General features: G+C 38.5%; 1 protein-coding gene across 2 annotated transcripts in view; it reads left to right on the top strand.

The window, feature by feature from the left end:
• The window catches only part of LOC128508606 (CD209 antigen-like protein C), a 44,637-nt gene that overhangs the window by 14,639 nt on the left and 10,969 nt on the right, over positions 1 to 19,029 (top strand). For both annotated transcript variants that reach the window (XM_053480005.1, XM_053480004.1), the window contains exon 3: positions 18,530 to 18,790. In XM_053480005.1, coding sequence (XP_053335980.1) covers positions 18,530 to 18,790 — 261 coding nt within the window. The remainder of the gene's footprint in view (positions 1 to 18,529; positions 18,791 to 19,029) is intronic.

Here is a 19,029-nt window from a genome sequence, read left to right as displayed (position 1 = left end):
CAAAGGGCGGAATTCTAGTGTCCTTGTTTAAAGCGCCTGGGCCGCGTCACATCTCCCAACTGACATGCTTTTTTTATATTCTCCATTACATCACGTACTTCCCAGACCTCAGACAAAGCTTTTTTAATGAGGAGCAAGCCCGAGATCATATTAACGTTAATTATCGCCAGCCGGCACGAATAGGCGGCTCCGTCCCTTTACTGCCTATTCAGGGAGCCTACGGAGTGAGGGAGTAGTTATAGTAGATTTGGGCGTACATCCATCACACGCGCACGCCGTGGCAGATCATCATAATTGTCCTAAACTTGTATTTCATAAGGTCTTCCGAGCGGTGGTACAGCGTAGACTGTTATGATTTGTAACGGGTTCGACCCATGTTACTCAAACAACTCAGTTCAGGTGTAAGTAAATGGATAGAAAGTAAATGTCTGTGCTGTTTGGGGGAGGGACGTGCTAATGATTTGGTCGGCTCTGTGTGTGTGTGTGTGTGTGAGTGAGAGAGAGAGAGAGAGGGGTGTCGCGGTCGTTTTCAGTGAAACAAAGGCTCAGCTGAAAAATGTTAGGCACATCAGTCACTATACCCCCAATAAAAGGTATTTGAGTGTTATGATAGTTGTAATATAACAGATGCGCACTGAATACTAAACCTAAACCAGGCACGGAGATTAATGAACCAAGATAGCCCCCATACCCGTTTAAAAAAAAAAAGAAAGAAAAGAAAAAAAAAAGAATATTATTGTGTATAGACTGATTAAAAACAATGCAATTTATGCTATCATAAGGAAAATCTAAAATTCTTCCATTCCAATGATTAAAAAAGGTAACAATGTCAACTTTAGAATCTAGAATCCAGGAGATTAAAATTACACAAATTTAAATCACTGAAAGTCTCCAGAAGAGCCTCAGATTCAAGAGGTTTTTAAAGTGGGGAGAAGTGCATTTCAGTTTCTTTGAATGTATAGGTGAGAACAGCTGATTCACACCTGGGGAGGGTGAATAATTTGTATTTGAATGTTGTCTGGCATTGTAAAGCACTATAGTGACACTAAAAGAACAACCCAGGATTAATAGGAATTCTTATACTGCATAAACATTATTTAGCACAAAAAAATTCCTCGCGCTCGGGAAAACTATGCGTGCGGTTGAGCGCTGGTTAGACTATAGGAAATTAAATCGGAGGGTTTTTATTTAGACTATAAAAAAATAACCTGCGTCTATTTTTAGGCGTGCCAGCTGCCACTTTTTAGTTAGAAGTTTTCAATACAAAGCTTATAATGCCCACATGACATGACGGAATAAGGCACGGCTGGTGATGATTGGGGTTTGTTGGGTTACAGTGGATTTTACTACGCGGTGTGAGTGCAATGGCCATCCGTCCGCTCGCGCTGACTCTGCTCTCCGCGGATGGCCGTACCGCCCCCCTCCCACCTCTTGCTCCTTTGAAGTCCCTGGGGCGCGTTCCATTTGCCCTGCTTGCATGCCGCACTTCCGCGTTGTTGCACGCGCGCTGCATACACAGCACGTAGTAAAATTCACTGTAGCCCAACAAACCCCGCATATTTTATGATTTGGGCGCACACCGTGACAGGCTGAAAAAAACTGTGTCAGATTAATGTGCAAAAACTATATAATAAAACTATATAAGACTACATGCCTTTATAAGACTCAACTTTTATTTAAGCGCACTCACAATAACGAAAAAACGTTGTGATTTTGTAAGTGTTGTGATTTTGTAAGTGTTGTAAGCTGCGCTGTTCTGTATTGTTTTTGGTGAACTTGAGCGCGTCAGAAAATGAACGCAAACGTTTTTTTAAATGGTCAGAGTCAGTCTGCTTGCTGTTTTCCCGACGTGTTCATAATCATTAGTCTACTTCTGCCGGTGCGCTCTGGAAAACTTCATGCATGCGGCTGAGCGCTGATTAAAACTATGGAGTAAATTAAAGAGGAGAATCACGATGCCGAGTCGAAGTCCTGAGCCCAAACCTCATTTAAATTAAATTAACAAATATTATAAGTAAAAAAACAATAGCCCATGTTTAGAAACCGTTTATAAATTCTTTCCGACATGAGTTGGCCCGGTGTTATGCGCAGAGCGCCGGGAGATTTCCTGAAGCTCCGAAATCACTGGGCATGTTTTCTAAATAGCCGCTATCTTTAATAACTGATGGAGGTTTTGAGCTGTATACACACGCATTCCTGCCTAAACAACTCTTAAAACTACACCTGTAACACAATAAACAGTAATATTTCAAACATTCTGCAGGCTGATATTTGGAGAAAGGAAAGAATAATGAATAAACCAGTTGTTGGGTCAAAATAACCCAACCAGGTGTTCATTTGTAAACTACATCTCATATGAGTCAACATGAGCAACCCAACAATGTGTTTAAAGTACCTGAAATAATCCAGAACTTAAATAACAATAAACCGATACAGAGATACGCTGTATAACGGTCACTGTTGTGTTTACGGCAACGAGCGAAAATGTCACTTTGCGCCACCTGGCGGCCATTTTACGAATGACTTTAAAATGCAACTGATTTATTTTGACCGCTGACGTTTTTACGCGGCGGTGAGCGCGACGGTAATAACCATTCCAATTGATCAACTACTGTATACCAAACTAACAGCATTATTTCTGCCATCAAGAGGTATATTATGCATAATATTTTTAGGTCCATGTTTGTTTTTTTATAAAGTTATTATCCTTATGATGGTTAGATAGATTTGGTATGCCAGGCTACTTACCATGCAGCTTTTTGGTGCAGTCTTGATTTGAATTATTGCCGCGCCGACCATAGCAACCATAAACCAAATCACCTGTTACTTGTCAAGTTCAGTTATGACAACAGTTCCAATTCCAGAGGCGCTGGGCCCCCCCATACCTTAAATGGCCTATTTTACTTGATGGCTTATTTTACCTGATAAATTCAAAATTCAAACTCAAATTCAAATTCAAATTTTATTTGTCACATACACAGTCATACACAGTACGATATGCAGTGAAATGCTTAGGCAACTGCTCGTGACCTAAAATAGAAGACTAAGAATAGTAATAGGAAATAAATATGAGAATTAAAATATAGGGTAAATAAAACTAGAAAAGAATAAAATAAAATATAAAAACTAAAGTAAAAAAAATAAATAACTGTACGACAAAAATACACAATATAGAAAATATTTGAAGAATGTATGAAGAAATATAAAACAATAAGAGCAGTTGAACGGGTAGGTATATATTTATGTAATTTTTATGTGGAATGGTGTTAGGATAAATAGTGATGAAAGAATGGTAATGTAATGTCCACTGTTTGTGCAATCCACATATTTAAAGTGTCTAGTTCGGTGCAAAATATGCTTAAAAAGTGATTTATTTAAAGTGGCTTGTGACAGTGTAATATGATGACCACCAGGTGTAGTTGTGCAGTGGCCACTAGTGTACTGTAAACGAATGTCCAGAATGTCCAGTGTGTGTGTGTAAAAACCATATGTGTGTCAGTACTGTGTGGTGGTGTGATTGAGAGACCGTATCGCCTGTGGGAAGAAGCTCCTCGTCAATCTCTCTGTGTTGGCCTTCAGGGAGCGGAATTGCTTTCCTGACCTCAACAGAGAGAACAGTCAATTGTTGGGATGGCTGAGGTCCTTCACGATCTTCCTGGCTTTGGTCCAGCACCGCCTGCTGTAGATTGAGTGCAGGTCAGGGAGCTCGGTGCGGATGATGCGCTCAGCTGATTGCACCACCCTCTGTAGAGCTCGTCTGTCCTGCATGGTGCTGTTCCTGAAACAGGTTGAGATGTTTCCCATCAGGATGCTCTCTATGGTGCAGGAGTAAAAGTTCCTGAGCACCTTGGAGGGCAATCGGAAGTCTCTCAAGTGTCTGAGGTGGTACAGACGCTGCCGGGCCTTTTTTACCACGGTGTTGATGTGACAGGACCATGACAGGTCCTGCGTGATGTGAACACCGAGGTATTTGAAGCTGTCCACTCTCTCCACTGGGCCCTCGTTGATGACGGGGGTCTGGTAGTTCCTCTCCTGCTTAGTGCCAAAGTCCACTATCAGCTCCTTTGTCTTACTTACTGTACGTTTAGAAGGAGGTTGTTCCTCTGGCACCAGTTCTCCAAACTCCTAATCTTCTTCAGGTAGGCCGTCTCATTGTTGTCAGAGATCAGGCCCACCCTTAATATATATATATATTAGGGCATGTCTATTTATGATGGCAACACCTTTTTTAAGTTTTAAACAAGATATTTTGGCATATTCATGCATCAGGACATTCGCATAGTTAACACTATCAGATTATAAGGTAGCCTACTATAAGGTAGTTAAAATACTTTAAGACAATTTAAACCAATATTACATTTTCCTCATGTCTCCGCCGCGTGTTTTCATTCACAGGCTCCAGCGCACACACAGGGAAATAGAAGACTGTTGTTTAGGAGTGGATTGGAGAGAAGAGAGCTGTTCATTTACTATGACAACAATATAAACAATATAAACAACAATATAACAAATCTGAAAAAAAATATAAAGACATAATATGATCTGTTCTACAGTATAGCCCATCCGATTTAACATTATATATATATATATATATATATATATATATATATATATATATATATATATAATTTTTTTTTTTTTTTTTTTATTATTATATGTGCCTGTCTAGAACCGGCCCTGGCTGTGAGTGCTTATGACAGACACGGGAAGACATTTCCGTTTGGAGATAGCGTAGGATTATTAATTAAGAAACTTAAATAGGAAACCAAAACAAAACTGGAAACCCAAAATAACCAGAGCTCCGCCATCTACGCAAGAACGGACGGGATTCTGGAAACTAAAACAAAAAATTAAAGATGCTCTCGGGGCTTATGCCCTTACCAAGGATTTATAGGAAGAGTGAGAGTAAAATTTTTGCTTTGTGCACTTTAACCCGAAACCACACGCTAAACTGTGGCCTTACTTTCTCGCCGGTGTCTTTGACAGACAGAGGCTTGGGCTTTGTCTGTGTCTTCTCCAGCGCTCTTTGTCTTTGGCCCTGACACCTTTTACTGGTGCGACCAAATGATTACTCGGAGGGTCACAGTATCACGCCCCGGCCCGTTTAGTGTGGCTCTGCCCCTCTCGTGGGCCGCGTCGTTACATACATATCCACAAATACTTTAACAACATACATGTATCATGAATTGCATTTTATATGAATGTTACATATAAGACGTGCGCACAAACACATACTTATATATTATATTCACATACAAATACATACTGTATACACATAAAAACATAATATATTCAGTAAATTTGTGAATTACACTCAAAGTAATTATGAAGTTGATTTGATTGGTACCCTTAAACATTTTATTTCTATTTATTCTATGTTTTGCTGGCGAGATACATTTTAGGAAGAGACGTCTTCTCGGTTTTGTTAAATAGTTTTAAACCCCTCAATTCTGCCAATTCCCCCATCCGCGAAACCGGTTTGATAACGTTACACCTACAGTCATGGCCAAAAATTTTGAGAATGACACAAATATTAGTTTTCACAAAGTTTGCTGCTAAACTGCTTTTAGATCTTTGTTTCAGTTGTTTCTTTGATGTAATGAAAGATAATTACAAGCACTTAATACGTTTCAAAAGCTTTTATCGACAATTACATCTGACATTTATGCAAAGAGTCAGTTTTTGCAGTGTTGGCCCTTTTTTTCAGGACCTTTGCAATTCGACTGGGCATGCTCTCAATCAACTTTTGGGCCAAATCCAGACTGATAGCAAACCATTCTTTCATAATAACTTCTTGGAGTTTGTCAAAATTAGTGGGTTTTTGTTTGTCCACCGGTTTCTTGAGGATTGACCACAAGTTCTTAATGGGATTAAGATCTGGGGAGTTTTTAGGCCATGGACCCAAAATTTCAATGTTTTGGTCCCCGAGCCACTTAGTTATCACTTTTTCCTATGGCACGGTGCTCCATCATGCTGGAAAATGCATTGTTTTTGACCAAACTTTTGTTGGATTGTTAAAGAAGTTGCTGTTAGATGGTGTTTTGGTACAATTCTTTATTTATGGCTGTGTTTTGGGGCAAAATTGTGAGTGAGCCCACTCCCTTGGATGAGAAGCAACCCCACACATGAATGGTCTCAGGATGCTTTACTGTTGGCATGACACAGGACTGATGGTAGCGCTCACCTTTTTTCTCCGGACAAGCCTTTTTCAGATGCCCGAAACAATTGGAAAGAGGCTTCATCAGAGAATATGACTTTGCCCCAGTCCTCAGCAGTCCATTCACCATACTTTCTGCAGAAGATCAATTTGTCCCTGATGTTTTTTTTTTTGAGAGAAGTGGCTTCTTTGCTGCTCTTTTTGACACCAGGCCATCTTCCAAAAGTCTTCGCCTCACTGTGCATGCAGATGCGCTCACACCTGCCTGCTGCCATTCCTAAGCAAGCTCTGCACTGGTGGCACTCCGATCCTGCAGCTGAAGAGATCCTGGTGCTTGCTGGGCTTTCTTGGATGCCCTGAAGCCTTCTTAACAAAAATTAAACCTCTTTCCTTGAAGTTCTTGATAATCCTATAAATTGTTGATTTAGGTGCAATCTTAGTAGCCACAATATCCTTGCCTGTGAAGCCATTTTTATGCAACGCAATGATAACTGCACGCATTTATTTGCAGGTCACCATGGTTAACAATGGAAGAACAATGATTTCAAGCATCACCCCCCTTTTAACATGTCAAGTCTGCCATTCTAACCCAATCAGCCTGACATAATGATCTCCAGCCTTGTGCTCATCAACATTTTCACCTGAGTTAACACGACAATTACTGAAATGATCTCAGCAAGTCCTTTAATGACAGCAATGAAATGCAGTGGAAAGGTCTTTTCGGGATTTAGTTAATTTACATTGCAAATAACGGCCTATGTGATTTATCTGATTACTCTTCATAACATTCTGGAGTATATGCAAATTGCTATTATAAAAACTAAAGCAGCAACTTTTCCAATTTCCAATATTTATGTAATTCTCAAAACTTTTTGCCACGATTATACATCAAAGGTGAGAAAAGGAATTTAAGTAACTGAGCGCGCTGTCGCATTGTATATACTGTACACACACACACACACACACATATATAGACAAAATATTGAAATATATATATTTCTTTATTTTGTCCCTGTTAAGACATTACAAAAACTATATAAGAAACATTTAAAGCACAAATTTGGGCATCTCATTTCATCTTTATAAAAAATAACATGAAGCACATATACACACGTTCATTATGAAATATCTGTTGAAAAACAAAATAAAATTCATGTTTGCTTCAGCATTGGAAACAATATTGTTTTAGGTTAACTTTATACACAATTCATCGTTGTACTTGGTCCGGCTTGTAGACAAAGTTCTTCCATGCGCGATCTGGCAGATGTTCAGTGAAGCACAAAACATCTATTTTAAATTCTTGAATTTTCGCACGCCGCGCGCTAAATTGCAGCATCTCGCGGAAAAACACACGCAGTCCTGATGGCGACATCTTTACCGATCGGTCAAATAGGATCTGAGCCAGGAGAGGTCTTTAACAGCCTTGTGACTCAATAAGAGACAATGCAAAGAATATTTTCTAACAGCCTGTAAATGATACATTTTGGCAGTATTGTCCTGCACCTTTTGAAATAAATAAAAAAATCACAATAATGTCTCATTTACCTGTCAAACTGTTTTTAAGCCTCTTGGGTCTCTGTGAAACTGGTGCAATTGGACACTGAAAATATTGTTAATATTTGTAGTTTTATATGTTGTTTGTCTGAAGGAAAGAAAATATTTTTTTCCTTTGTTTCTTTGTTTTACAAATATGACCCAATATATGTTTAGTGACACTCTTTTAAGAATGTTTTTTATTGTGTTTTATTTTTATACTACTGAATATTTTAAAACTGAATCTTCACTTTAATGAGCCAGTGTATTATGATGTGGGATGTGGTGGGCTGCTAGATCCAGCCTCGCTGTCCCTAACTGTATTGTTAGAGACATCAGAGCGGAACTGTATCTTTCCTTTTCACAAAAGCCATAATCTGATCATTTGAAGCATTTCACAGCATTTACCTCTAAAGTTTTTTTCTTATTTTTGCGTAACTTTCAGCTCCACCTTTTCTTCTTCCTTCTTTTTTATTCATGGAAATTATTACTAATTTGCTCAGGAAAATTCGCTGTATCGAGAAAGGATCAATATCTCTTCCTCCATAAATTAAACGTGAACTAACTAATTAATTTTAAGGAGGGGCAATACATCTGCATGTGCGGTAACATATACACCAGCTCTTTGTCGACGATGCCCGTGCGATTGACGCACTTATCCATATGCGTAGAAAAGAGATGCAATATGATGATTTTCGTCATTTTTTTATATTTTTGCATACTGACTGGGCCGGCCCACATTGGCCAGCGCCCACCAGAAAAACTCTCGGTGCTCCAGATGGCCAGTCCACCACTAGCTAAAACTGCACTCACTCCTGCTGAAATGTTCAAATCCAAAAGTGGTAACATCTGTTGGAGCTTAGTACCGCCTGACTTACAGGGCAGGGGAGCTGCTGCAAATGTCATTAAAATGACCCCTGGAATCACAAGGTTTGCTGTGACGAGAGAAAAAGAAAGTCATGATTGCTATCACAACATTTGAAGGAAAAAAGGTTCATGGTGTCATGTGGCATGACATTGATGAGGAATGAGGATGTTTACTGTATATTGGTGGTGTTCTTCTTAAACAAAAAAATAAATAAATTGTTAGCCTGTGATGCAAAAAAACAGCTATGCATGGAATTAGCAGATTTACACAGGCAAACATGCAAGTTGCATTCCTGGGAAGAATCAAGAAAAATGTGTAGTCCTCAATATGACTACTAGACTGTGGGATCACAATATCACATGTGACAATTTCTTTACCAGATATGGCCTTGGACAAGAACTTCTCAGGTGGAAACTTGGGCACGGTAAAAAATAAAAATAAACCTGAGCTGCCTGCCAAAATTTTGCAAGTAAAGGACAGGGCTCCACTTTCTTCAAAATTTGCTTTTACAGACACCACCACGTTTTTTTCATGTTGTCCAAAAAAACACCGGAGTGTAATACTTACAGTGGCTTGCAAAAGTATTTGGCCCTCTTGAACTTTTCCACATTTTGTCACATTACAGCCACAAACATAAATCAATTTCATTTGGAATTCCACGTGAAAGATCAATACAAAGTGGTGTACACTTGAGAAGTGGGATGAAAATCATACATGATTCCAAACATTTTTTTTTACAAATAAATAACTGAAAAGTGGGGTGTGCATAATTATTTAGCCCCCTGAGTCAATATTTTGTAGAACCACCTTTTGCTGCAATTACAGCTGCCAGTCTTTTAGGGTATGTCTCTACCAGCTTTGCACATCTAGAGACTGAGATCCTTGCCCATTCTTCTTTCAAGGAAAGAAAAATGGACAAATCTTCTTGTTCAAGACTCTTGGAAGAGTGGCAAGAAGAAAGCCATTGGTAACAGAAAACCATAAGAAGTCCTGTTTGCAGTTTGCCACAAGCCATGTGGGGGACACAACAAACATGTGGAAGAAGGTGCTCTGGTCAGATGAGACCAAAATGGAACGCTATGTGTGGCAAAACGCTATGTGTGGCAAAACACTATGTGTGGCAGAAAACACATCACTCTAAAAGCCATAGAGCCACACCATCCCCACTGTCAAATTTGGTGGTGGCAGCATAATGCTCTGGGGTGCTTCTCTTCAGCAGGGACAGGGAAGCTGGTCAGAGTTGAAGGAAGGATGGATGAAGCCAAATACAGGGCAATCTTAGAAGAAAACCTCTTGGAGTCTGCAAAAGACTTGAGACTGGGGCGGAGGTTCACCTTCCAGCAGGACAACGACCCTACTGTAAACATAAAGTCAGGGCAACAATGAAATGGTTTAAAACAAAACATATCTATGTGTTAGAATGGCCCAGTCAAAGTCCAGATCTAAATCCAATCGAGAATCTGTGGCAAGATCTGAAAACTTCTGTTCACAAACGCTGTCCATCTAATCTGACTGAGCTGGAGCTGTTTTGCAAAGAAGAATGGGCAAGGATCTCAGTCTCTAGTTGTGTAAAACTGGCAGCTGTAATTGCAGCAAAAGGTGGTTCTACAAAATATTGACTCGGGGCTAAATAATTATGGACACCCCACTTTTCAGTTATTTATTTGTAAAAATGTTTGGAATCATGTATGATTTTCCTTTCACTTCTCACGTGTACACCATTTTGTATTGGTCTTTCACGTGGAATTCCAATAAAATTGATTCATGTTTCTGGCTGTAATGTGACAAAATGTGGAAAAGTTCAAGGGGGCCAAATACTTTTGCAAGCCCCTGTATGTCCACTTTTCACAAAGACACAGCTGTGTCATCAGCAAGTGACAACAAGCCCATAATTATCTTGAACTATAATAAAAACAAAGGTGGAGTGGACAGCCTGGACAAGCTGACTGCCACCTACACTTGCCAGAGAATGATCAGGAGATGGTCAGTGGTTGTGTTTTTAAACATTTTAGATGTGTCTGCATACAATGCATTTGTGTTGTGGACCCACATTCACCGATGGGTGGAACTCAACCAGAAAAAAACAAGCAGCTGCAGGCTTGGTCAGACAGCAGAAGTACTGGAACAGTTTAATTATATTAAAGTAAATACTTGGAGAATAAACATTAGAGGAACTGCAGCTCTACTTCAAAAACCTGAGGGTCAAGATCCCTGCAAAGTGTAAGGAACTGCCCCTAGAGGGCACTGTGGCCAAGATTATTTTCTGTTTGTAGTTTTGTTGGAAGACTCAGTTTCCCAGAAGGAAGGAGCTCACCTGAGCCAAGGTAGCTAATAAGACATGTTATAAAAAGCTGTTAGTTCTGGGAAACTGGGTCGAGCATTTGAGATGTCTAGTGGGCATTCTTTGGTTTGGTTTTGTTGTGTTTTCTGGTTTTGTTTTAGAATGGGCTCAGTATTGTTAATGTTGTTTTTGGTTATCTAGGTGTGTTTCTTAGCTTGTACGTTAATTTGTGTAGGTCCTGTTCTGTTGGTTTCTTTGTTTCTGGTGTCTCCCTGGTCGTTATTGTCTTCCGTAGTTTTATGCGTTTTTTCCCTGTCCTTAGTATAAGCTCACAGCCCGTGTAAGCTCCGAGTGTGTGTGGGTCACTCGTAAGAGTGTGAGTGAAACGCTCAAAGGAGCGCAAGTGTGGGGTATGTAAAAGAACTACTGTGTTTGTGTATCATGCTCTATCAGTCGTGGACTGCGGAAACTAGTAATCGCTTTAAGTTGCCCCAAACAGTTGACGATGGAGGTGTGAAAGCCTGGTGTGCGGCTAGTGTTTGTGTGTGTATCAGGCTTAAAGGAGCTTGTGTGTGTGTGTGTGTGTGTATCAGGCTTAAAGGAGCTTGTGTGTGTGTGTGTCACGCTTAAAAGAGCTCGTGTGTGTGTGTGTGTGTGTGTGTCACACTTAAAAGAGCTTGTGTGTGTGTGTCACACTTAAAAGAGCTTGTGTGTGTGTGTCACACTTAAAAGAGCTCGTGTGTGTGTGTGTGTGTGTGTCACACTTAAAAGAGCTTGTGTGTGTGTGTGTGTATCACGCTTAAAAGAGCTTGTGTGTGTGTGTCACACTTAAAAGAGCTTGTGTGTGTCACACTTAAAAGAGCTCGTGTGTGTATCACACTTAAAAGAGCTCATGTGTGTGTGTGTGTGTGTATCACGCTTAAAAGAGCCCGTGTGTGTGTGTGTCACACTTAAAAGAGCTCGTGTGTGTGTGTGTGTGTGTGTCACACTTAAAAGAGCTTGTGTGTGTGTGTGTGTATCACGCTTAAAAGAGCTTGTGTGTGTGTGTGTGTATCACGCTTAAAAGAGCTCGTGTGTGTGTGTGTATCACGCTTAAAAGAGCTTGTGTGTGTGTGTGTGTGTATCAGGCTTAAAAGAGCTCGTGTGTATTCTATTTGTTAGAGCCTGTGTTTTATGATTGAGTTAGTGATCCAGTTTCTTTGCCTGTTTTACTTCTTGTTTATGTTTTGTATTATTTTGTTATTAAAAGACTTTATTTGGTTCAATCAACCCTCTGCGCCTATGCCTGCCCTTTTTAAGCCCACGGCATTAACAGCAGCCCGATAACTCCCACGATCGTGACACAAAAATAGTTATTAAAACATTATATTTTGTAGCTGTCAAAAGCTTTTTTAATATTTATTTGTGATTAATTGCATGATGTCTACGGTTAACCTGTAACTGTATACTCAATTTTAATTATATGTTTTAAATGTACCTTAAAGGGATCTCCAGTACTATGCAAAGGTCAGAGTCACACACAAGTAACTGATGTAGAGCTCCAAAAAAGCTTTCTTCTTTTCTCTAATTGTTATTTACAACCAATAAATAATTGGGTATAAATATTATTCACCCAGACTGGTGTGATAATGTGTGTTATACACAATAAAAAAATTTTTTTCCACTGTATGCTTATATCCTGATTTGGCTGTCACACATCAAGGCAGAAATTTTTTGGTGAAAGATTTGAAGTTCAGATAAAATTCTGAACTCTGATTCTTTGAACTAAAATTCAAAGAGTGTTTAATAGTGTTTATTCTTGGAGAATGTAACAGGAAATAAAACAGGCAACAATGAGTAAAGAGGTACAGCTGTACAGGAGTCTTCAATATAATGAGCATTTACTTAACAACTAGTAAGTCAGTCACATAACTTTCCCTTCATAGTATTTAATAGGGTATATAAAAATGGTGTATTCAAATAATTAGTGTATTTGTAATGTCTGGCCTCCGAACACTAAATAGCGAGTTTGTTTGTTTCACTGGGAATCTTTAAGGAGGAAATGCAAAACAAACCAGGTTTTGAACAGCTGAAAATAAGGTACAATGTTTAACAAGATCCATTAACGCTAGAAGCGCCGCACACCGGTCATTTTGACTGCAATGGGGGGAAAAAAAAATAATACTTCACACTCGATCAAAATCCAGAACCCTCCTTTCATGACTTTTCCTAGATTTGTGGGCTTAATAACCCTGCATGCTTACATTTTTAAAATCGCACCAGTAAAAGCCAGTAAAACGCTATTTTGCTCTAATTTAAGTGAAATTCCTGACAGCTGCGCGGCGGTTTCCTGCATTTTTCAACCTGCGATTCTCATTTCTCTCAGCAGATGGCGCAAGGGATTGAGCTGTATCTATGCTATCTCAGGTTTCATTCTATATATGCAGTTATATATATATATATATAATTAATGAGGGAATATATATATATGTTCCCCTGTGAATAATTCATTCGCCATTTATTCCCGCATTGATAATCAGCAATATTTTATAAGGAGATTTAGGAATTTAGCTCTACTTAATTTTATAACGTTATGGGAAAATATATTAGTTCGTTCATTCTATTGCGTTTGAATTAATCAGATCTACCACAGCAGATAATAAACCAAGCCATGTCATAACTGAAGCAAACACCACGATTATGCCTCGTTTTATTCGGTGTTGCTATTAGTTTATATTGAAACAAAAACTAATACCATTATAAAATATATTACGTATTGAAACGTTTATAACTTATCGAAAATGATTCGATTAATTTACAAGATGTACGGAGATGTATTTTATTTTTTTATTTTTATTTTTTACAGATGACAAGCCCATTTAATACTAAGGGTTTCTGAATGAAGTTGAAATATTGTGTCCTATTTATATGATGTTGTATATGATGTAATGATTATAATAAATATATAAATACATTTTCAAGTTCAATGTTTTCATGCTCCAGCGATATGTAATGACTGATAATTTTTCATTCCCTTTTCTGCTAAAGTGAAAATCTGTTGTTTACTAGTTCCCTACATCGCTACAGTTCACTACTCTGTGCAGTTGTGTGTGCACAGAGAGTTTGTGTATGTACTGTATGTGCGCGCGTCTCATATATATGTAGTTTATTTACAGTAATTCATAAAAAAACAGTGTCTACTTTATAAACAGCTGCTTTATAAATGGGGGTTAGCGCCTGTTATCGCTGGACAGGGATCAACTACAGTATACTACTGTATTTTTCACTGCTTATATATTTTTGCCATAGTTTCATTTGGTTTTACGCGATTTCATGTGTTATTTGTTTGTGTGTGTACGTGTGTGAGTGTAAGAGAGAGAGTGAGAGAGAGCGCATGCGCGAGGAAGGGCTTATATTGTGATTTATCCAGGGTTACTAAAGCCTGGCTTACTACTACTAATAAAAAATATTTCAATGTAACCCATGGGTCTCAATCACAAAATCAGCCAACGCTGTAAACAGATGACACGACAAATTATATACTCTGAAACGTTCATTTGAACATTTAAAAATATATTTAAAAAAACATAAATATAAAAACAATTGACTATTATTGTCAGGGTCAAGTTTACGGGGCTTTTCAGTCTTCCGTTACTTTTACTCTGTGCAATATCTAAGTAGAGTGTAACTGGAGCAGCCACAAAATGCCCCCCCATCAAACTATGATTAGTCAAAGCTCACAGACACCAAACCTGCAGCACTTTGGTGTAATTTTTATTATCTTTTAACACACACACACACACACACACACACACACACACACACACACACACACAGAGCAATTAGCACCATGTCATAGTCAGTATTCTCCACCAAGAATCTCCACCAGTATTCTCCACCAAGAACCGTTTCAGAGTATATAATTTGTCGTGTCATCTGTTTACAGCGTTGGCTGATTTTGTGATTGAGACCCATGGGTTACATTGAAATATTTTTTATTAGTAGTAGTAAGCCAGGCTTTAGTAACCCTGGATAAATCACAATATAAGCCCTTCCTCGCGCACGCGCTCTCTCTCACTCTCTCTCTCACACACACACACACACACACGTACACACACAAACAAATAACACATGAAATCGCGTAAAACCAAATGAAACTATGGCAAAAATATATAAGCAGTGAAAAATACAGTAGTATACTGTAGTTGATCCCTGTCCAGCGATAACAGGCGCTAACCCCCATTTATAAAGCAGCTGTTTATAAAGTAGACACTGTTTTTTTATGAATTACTGTAAATAAACTACATATATATGAGACGCGCGCACATACAGTACATACACAAACTCTCTGTGCACACACAACTGCACAGAGTAGTGAACTGTAGCGATGTAGGGAACTAGTAAACAACAGATTTTCACTTTAGCAGAAAAGGTAATAAAAAATTATCAGTCATTACATATCGCTGGAGCATGAAAACATTGAACTTGAAAATGTATTTATATATTTATTATAATCATTACATCATATACAACATCATATAAATAGGACACAATATTTCAACTTCATTCAGAAACCCTTAGTATTATATGGGCTTGTCATCTGTAAAAAAAAAAAAAAAAAAAAAAAAATACATCTCCGTACATCTTGTAAATTAATCGAATCATTTTCGATAAGTTATAAACGTTTCAATACGTAATATATTTTATAATGGTATTAGTTTTTGTTTCAATATAAACTAATAGCAACACCGAATAAAACGAGGCATAATCGTGGTGTTTGCTTCAGTTATGACATGGCTTGGTTTATTATCTGCTGTGGTAGATCTAATAATTATTATTATTATTATTAGCCCAACTCTTTGACTATTTAAAACAACGTCGGTTCCCATTTTTTGCACATTGAAGTTGTTGGTTCAAGTAAATGTATTTTTAAATACCCAAACAATCCTCCAACAATTAAAACATGCACACATGACTTTAAAAATAAAATGTATTCTTTCAAAACTAGTCAAAGGTAAAACAGTAATTTGTATAAAACAGGTGAAAACATGTTCAATTTTTGCTTAAAGGTCATTAAAATACCCGGATAACACCAGCTGCTTATCAGTCTCTATCTGGTTCTTTTATAATAAAATATAATTATATATATATATATTAAAGATGGAACTGTTTAATTCTTTGTTTCCCCTCTCAAGTATCAGTCGTTTTGCAATTCTTTGTTCAGAATATACAGTAGACCTGATCAAACATCATTCTAAAGCTGTTGCACTGTGACGTCATCCCTCCTGACCCCCCAATCCTCCACAGCGGAGCTCGGCTTAAAGACAAAGATAGAATTTAGTGAAGACAAAGATAAATAAACTTTACAGAATATCTAGTTGTGATAAATATAAAAGATATTAGTAAACCTACACCACAGAGTGTGTAAAATACTGTTTTGGGAAATTCTGGAATGTAAATAAACTGCCTGTGCCAACTTTAACCAGTGAACTTTGTTAGTGTTAACCCCGGTCTGTCTGTATTACCGTCTGCATTAAATTAACAGAGAATTTACTTAATGCGCTTTTCATACAAATAAGTTAAGCGATATAACACTTGTATATATTAGTTCATCACTAAAGCCAAACTATAACTCCCCGAGTACTGAAGCCCCCCACACACGCACACCTCCCCCTCCCCCCACTCCTTAACTGATAAACACTTCAGAGTTTTTATCCAGCTCGGTAACTAAGCGCTCGCGCTACCGCGCAAAGTACGGCCAAATTAAGAAAAATATAAACCCGGTTATGAGCATTTAGCTCGCTAGCTTCTGTACATCTATCCTCAGCTTGTGTCCTTCATGAACTGCATCACATTATATTCACAGATATAACCTGCAGATTAAGTCTTACCCAAAGAATAAATAAATGCTGAATTTATCCAGACAACATGCGGTCAGACTCTAAAGGCATTTTTATAGAGCACAAACACTCTTCATCCGGTAGTGCAGCTTTTGTAATAGGGACATTAATAGTATTTTCGAAGCTTTAGTGTCTTTTTTAGTTAAAGAGGAGTGACATTGTGAGTTTGTGACACTGACAGTAAGCTGTAATGTTAACTCCAGACTTGGTAAACAGATCATTAAGTTATCTAAAGTCACATCTGACCGCTGCTGGTGCTGCCAGTGATTTTCAAAACAGCCAATAAAAAACTAAACTGGGAAATAAACTGTAAACTAATCCCAAACAAATTGTATAAATTAAAACACCACTTACCGCGAATAGTCCATTAAGCCGCCATCTTCATCTCTGTAGTGCAATTTGGTAGCGTCGGTTCGGTGGGGGTGGGTTGTTAAAATCACGTGATTGCCACTCAGCGCAGCTAAATTGCTGGCTTGTGTTAACGTGTCCTTGGGAACGAAGCGCCATCTAGTGGTGGAACCAGGTAAATGCATAAATAGGGCTTGAATGGGCGTGTTTACTGTGAAATCCTGACACGCCTTTCTCGAAGGAAAAGGAGGGGGGACTACGCCATGCATAGGGCAGCCGTACGCCATTCACACGGTATTTGGTGTGGCTCCATCTGTAAATAGCTGTTTAGTCTGGGAAACTGGGTTGAGCAATATCAGTTACACTACTGTCATTTTATGTGGCCATTTTGTGTTGTTTGACTTAGGTTATGTTGAGTTGGGCTTTTTGGTGACAATGTTGTCTGTAGATGTTCTGTGTCTGTCTAACTCCACTATGTGTGGAGCTGACTCAGTCCTGTCATGTGGGTGTAGTTCATGTAAATGTCAGTATTGTGGTTGTTGTCCCCCTGTTCTCTTGTGTGTTTAGCTAGAACAGGTAAGTAGCTAGGTGTGTGTTTGGCTAGAAGTGTGTTTAGCTAAAATCTATACTGAGCTAACTGTCCTGTTTCAGCTCCACACGTAGTTCGTGTGCCTGTCAAGTGTTTCGTCCTTTAGCCTGCCTTTCGCCACAGGGCGTTTGCTAGGAGTCCTTTAGCCTGCGTTTCGCCACAGGGCGTTTGCTAGGCATCCTTTAGCCTGCGTTTCGCTACAGAGCTTAGTCGTGCCTGAGAGCCCATGTTTAACCCCATGTTATTAAGTATTGTTTGTTTGTTCCTTTGTTTTTGTGTTTTTATTATTTATACTTCTGTGACTACCTATATTAAAAGACTATTTTGGTTACACAACACCTCTGCCTTTATGCCTGCTCTATCCGCCCATGGCGATCAATATCAGCCATTACACCCCGATCGTGACACATACCAGTCTTAAAAAAAAAAAAAAAAAACAGTTTACTTAAGTTAAAGTCCTAAGATCTTAATATTTTTAAACTCAAAGCCACTGTGTTGCAAAGGATATATCTTTACTGATCACATGAAATAAAGAAGTGATGCCATTGAATCGTCACAACACATAAACATTAGCTTTGCTCAAAACATGGAAGTTTATACTTCTAAAATAAAGTTATAATAGCAGCTTTTAAATTAAATAGTTTGTCATGACAGTATTGTGTCACAGAATAATAATTTGGCAAAATAAGTAAAAGTCTGTAAATAAGTAAAAGTCTCAGCAAGTTCTGCTGTCAAATTGTTCATGTCGTTCCATCAAATGAGAAAAAAATCATGCACAATGTACATGTGTTCAGAGCCAGTGGGTTTACTATGGTTAAACATACAAAACACAGAAAAAAAAATAAAACACATCTCTGTGTCCACTTAACATTAGGAGGAGACACTGCATGGAGCAGGTGGTCCAGACTGACTGCAGTGTGTGAGATGCTGCTGTGTATTCTCCTGCTGACTGCCATCACAGTGCTGTGGATCAATTACCACATCCTGAAGATAGAAAACATCCAGCTAAAAACCAGTAACAACAACCTGACTATAGAGAGAGACCAGTTTCAGACCAGCAACAACAACCTGATTATAGAGAGAGACCAGTTACAGAGGGAAAGGGGTGAATACCTGAGGACATTTTGTGTTTTGGGTAAGTTGTTAGATTTAGCATTACATTTTCTGCCCAAAAGTTAAATGTCCTCAGTGGAAATCCATGAGCCGTCTTATACCCAGAGGAAGACTTAAATCACATTCTCGCACATGTGCCTCCATATAATTTCACCAAGATCTTAGAATAAAAACATCTTGTTAATATTGATGGTACTTTACAATTCTGATCCATGACTCAATTGTGTAAGGAGTAATAATTTTTGATTAACACATGGATTA

Source organism: Clarias gariepinus, chromosome 20, assembly GCF_024256425.1.
Source record: "Clarias gariepinus isolate MV-2021 ecotype Netherlands chromosome 20, CGAR_prim_01v2, whole genome shotgun sequence".
NCBI classification, from domain to species: Eukaryota; Metazoa; Chordata; class Actinopteri; order Siluriformes; family Clariidae; genus Clarias; species Clarias gariepinus.
The sequence above is the reverse complement of the archived record's forward strand: the minus strand, read 5'-3'. Positions and strand labels throughout refer to the sequence as shown.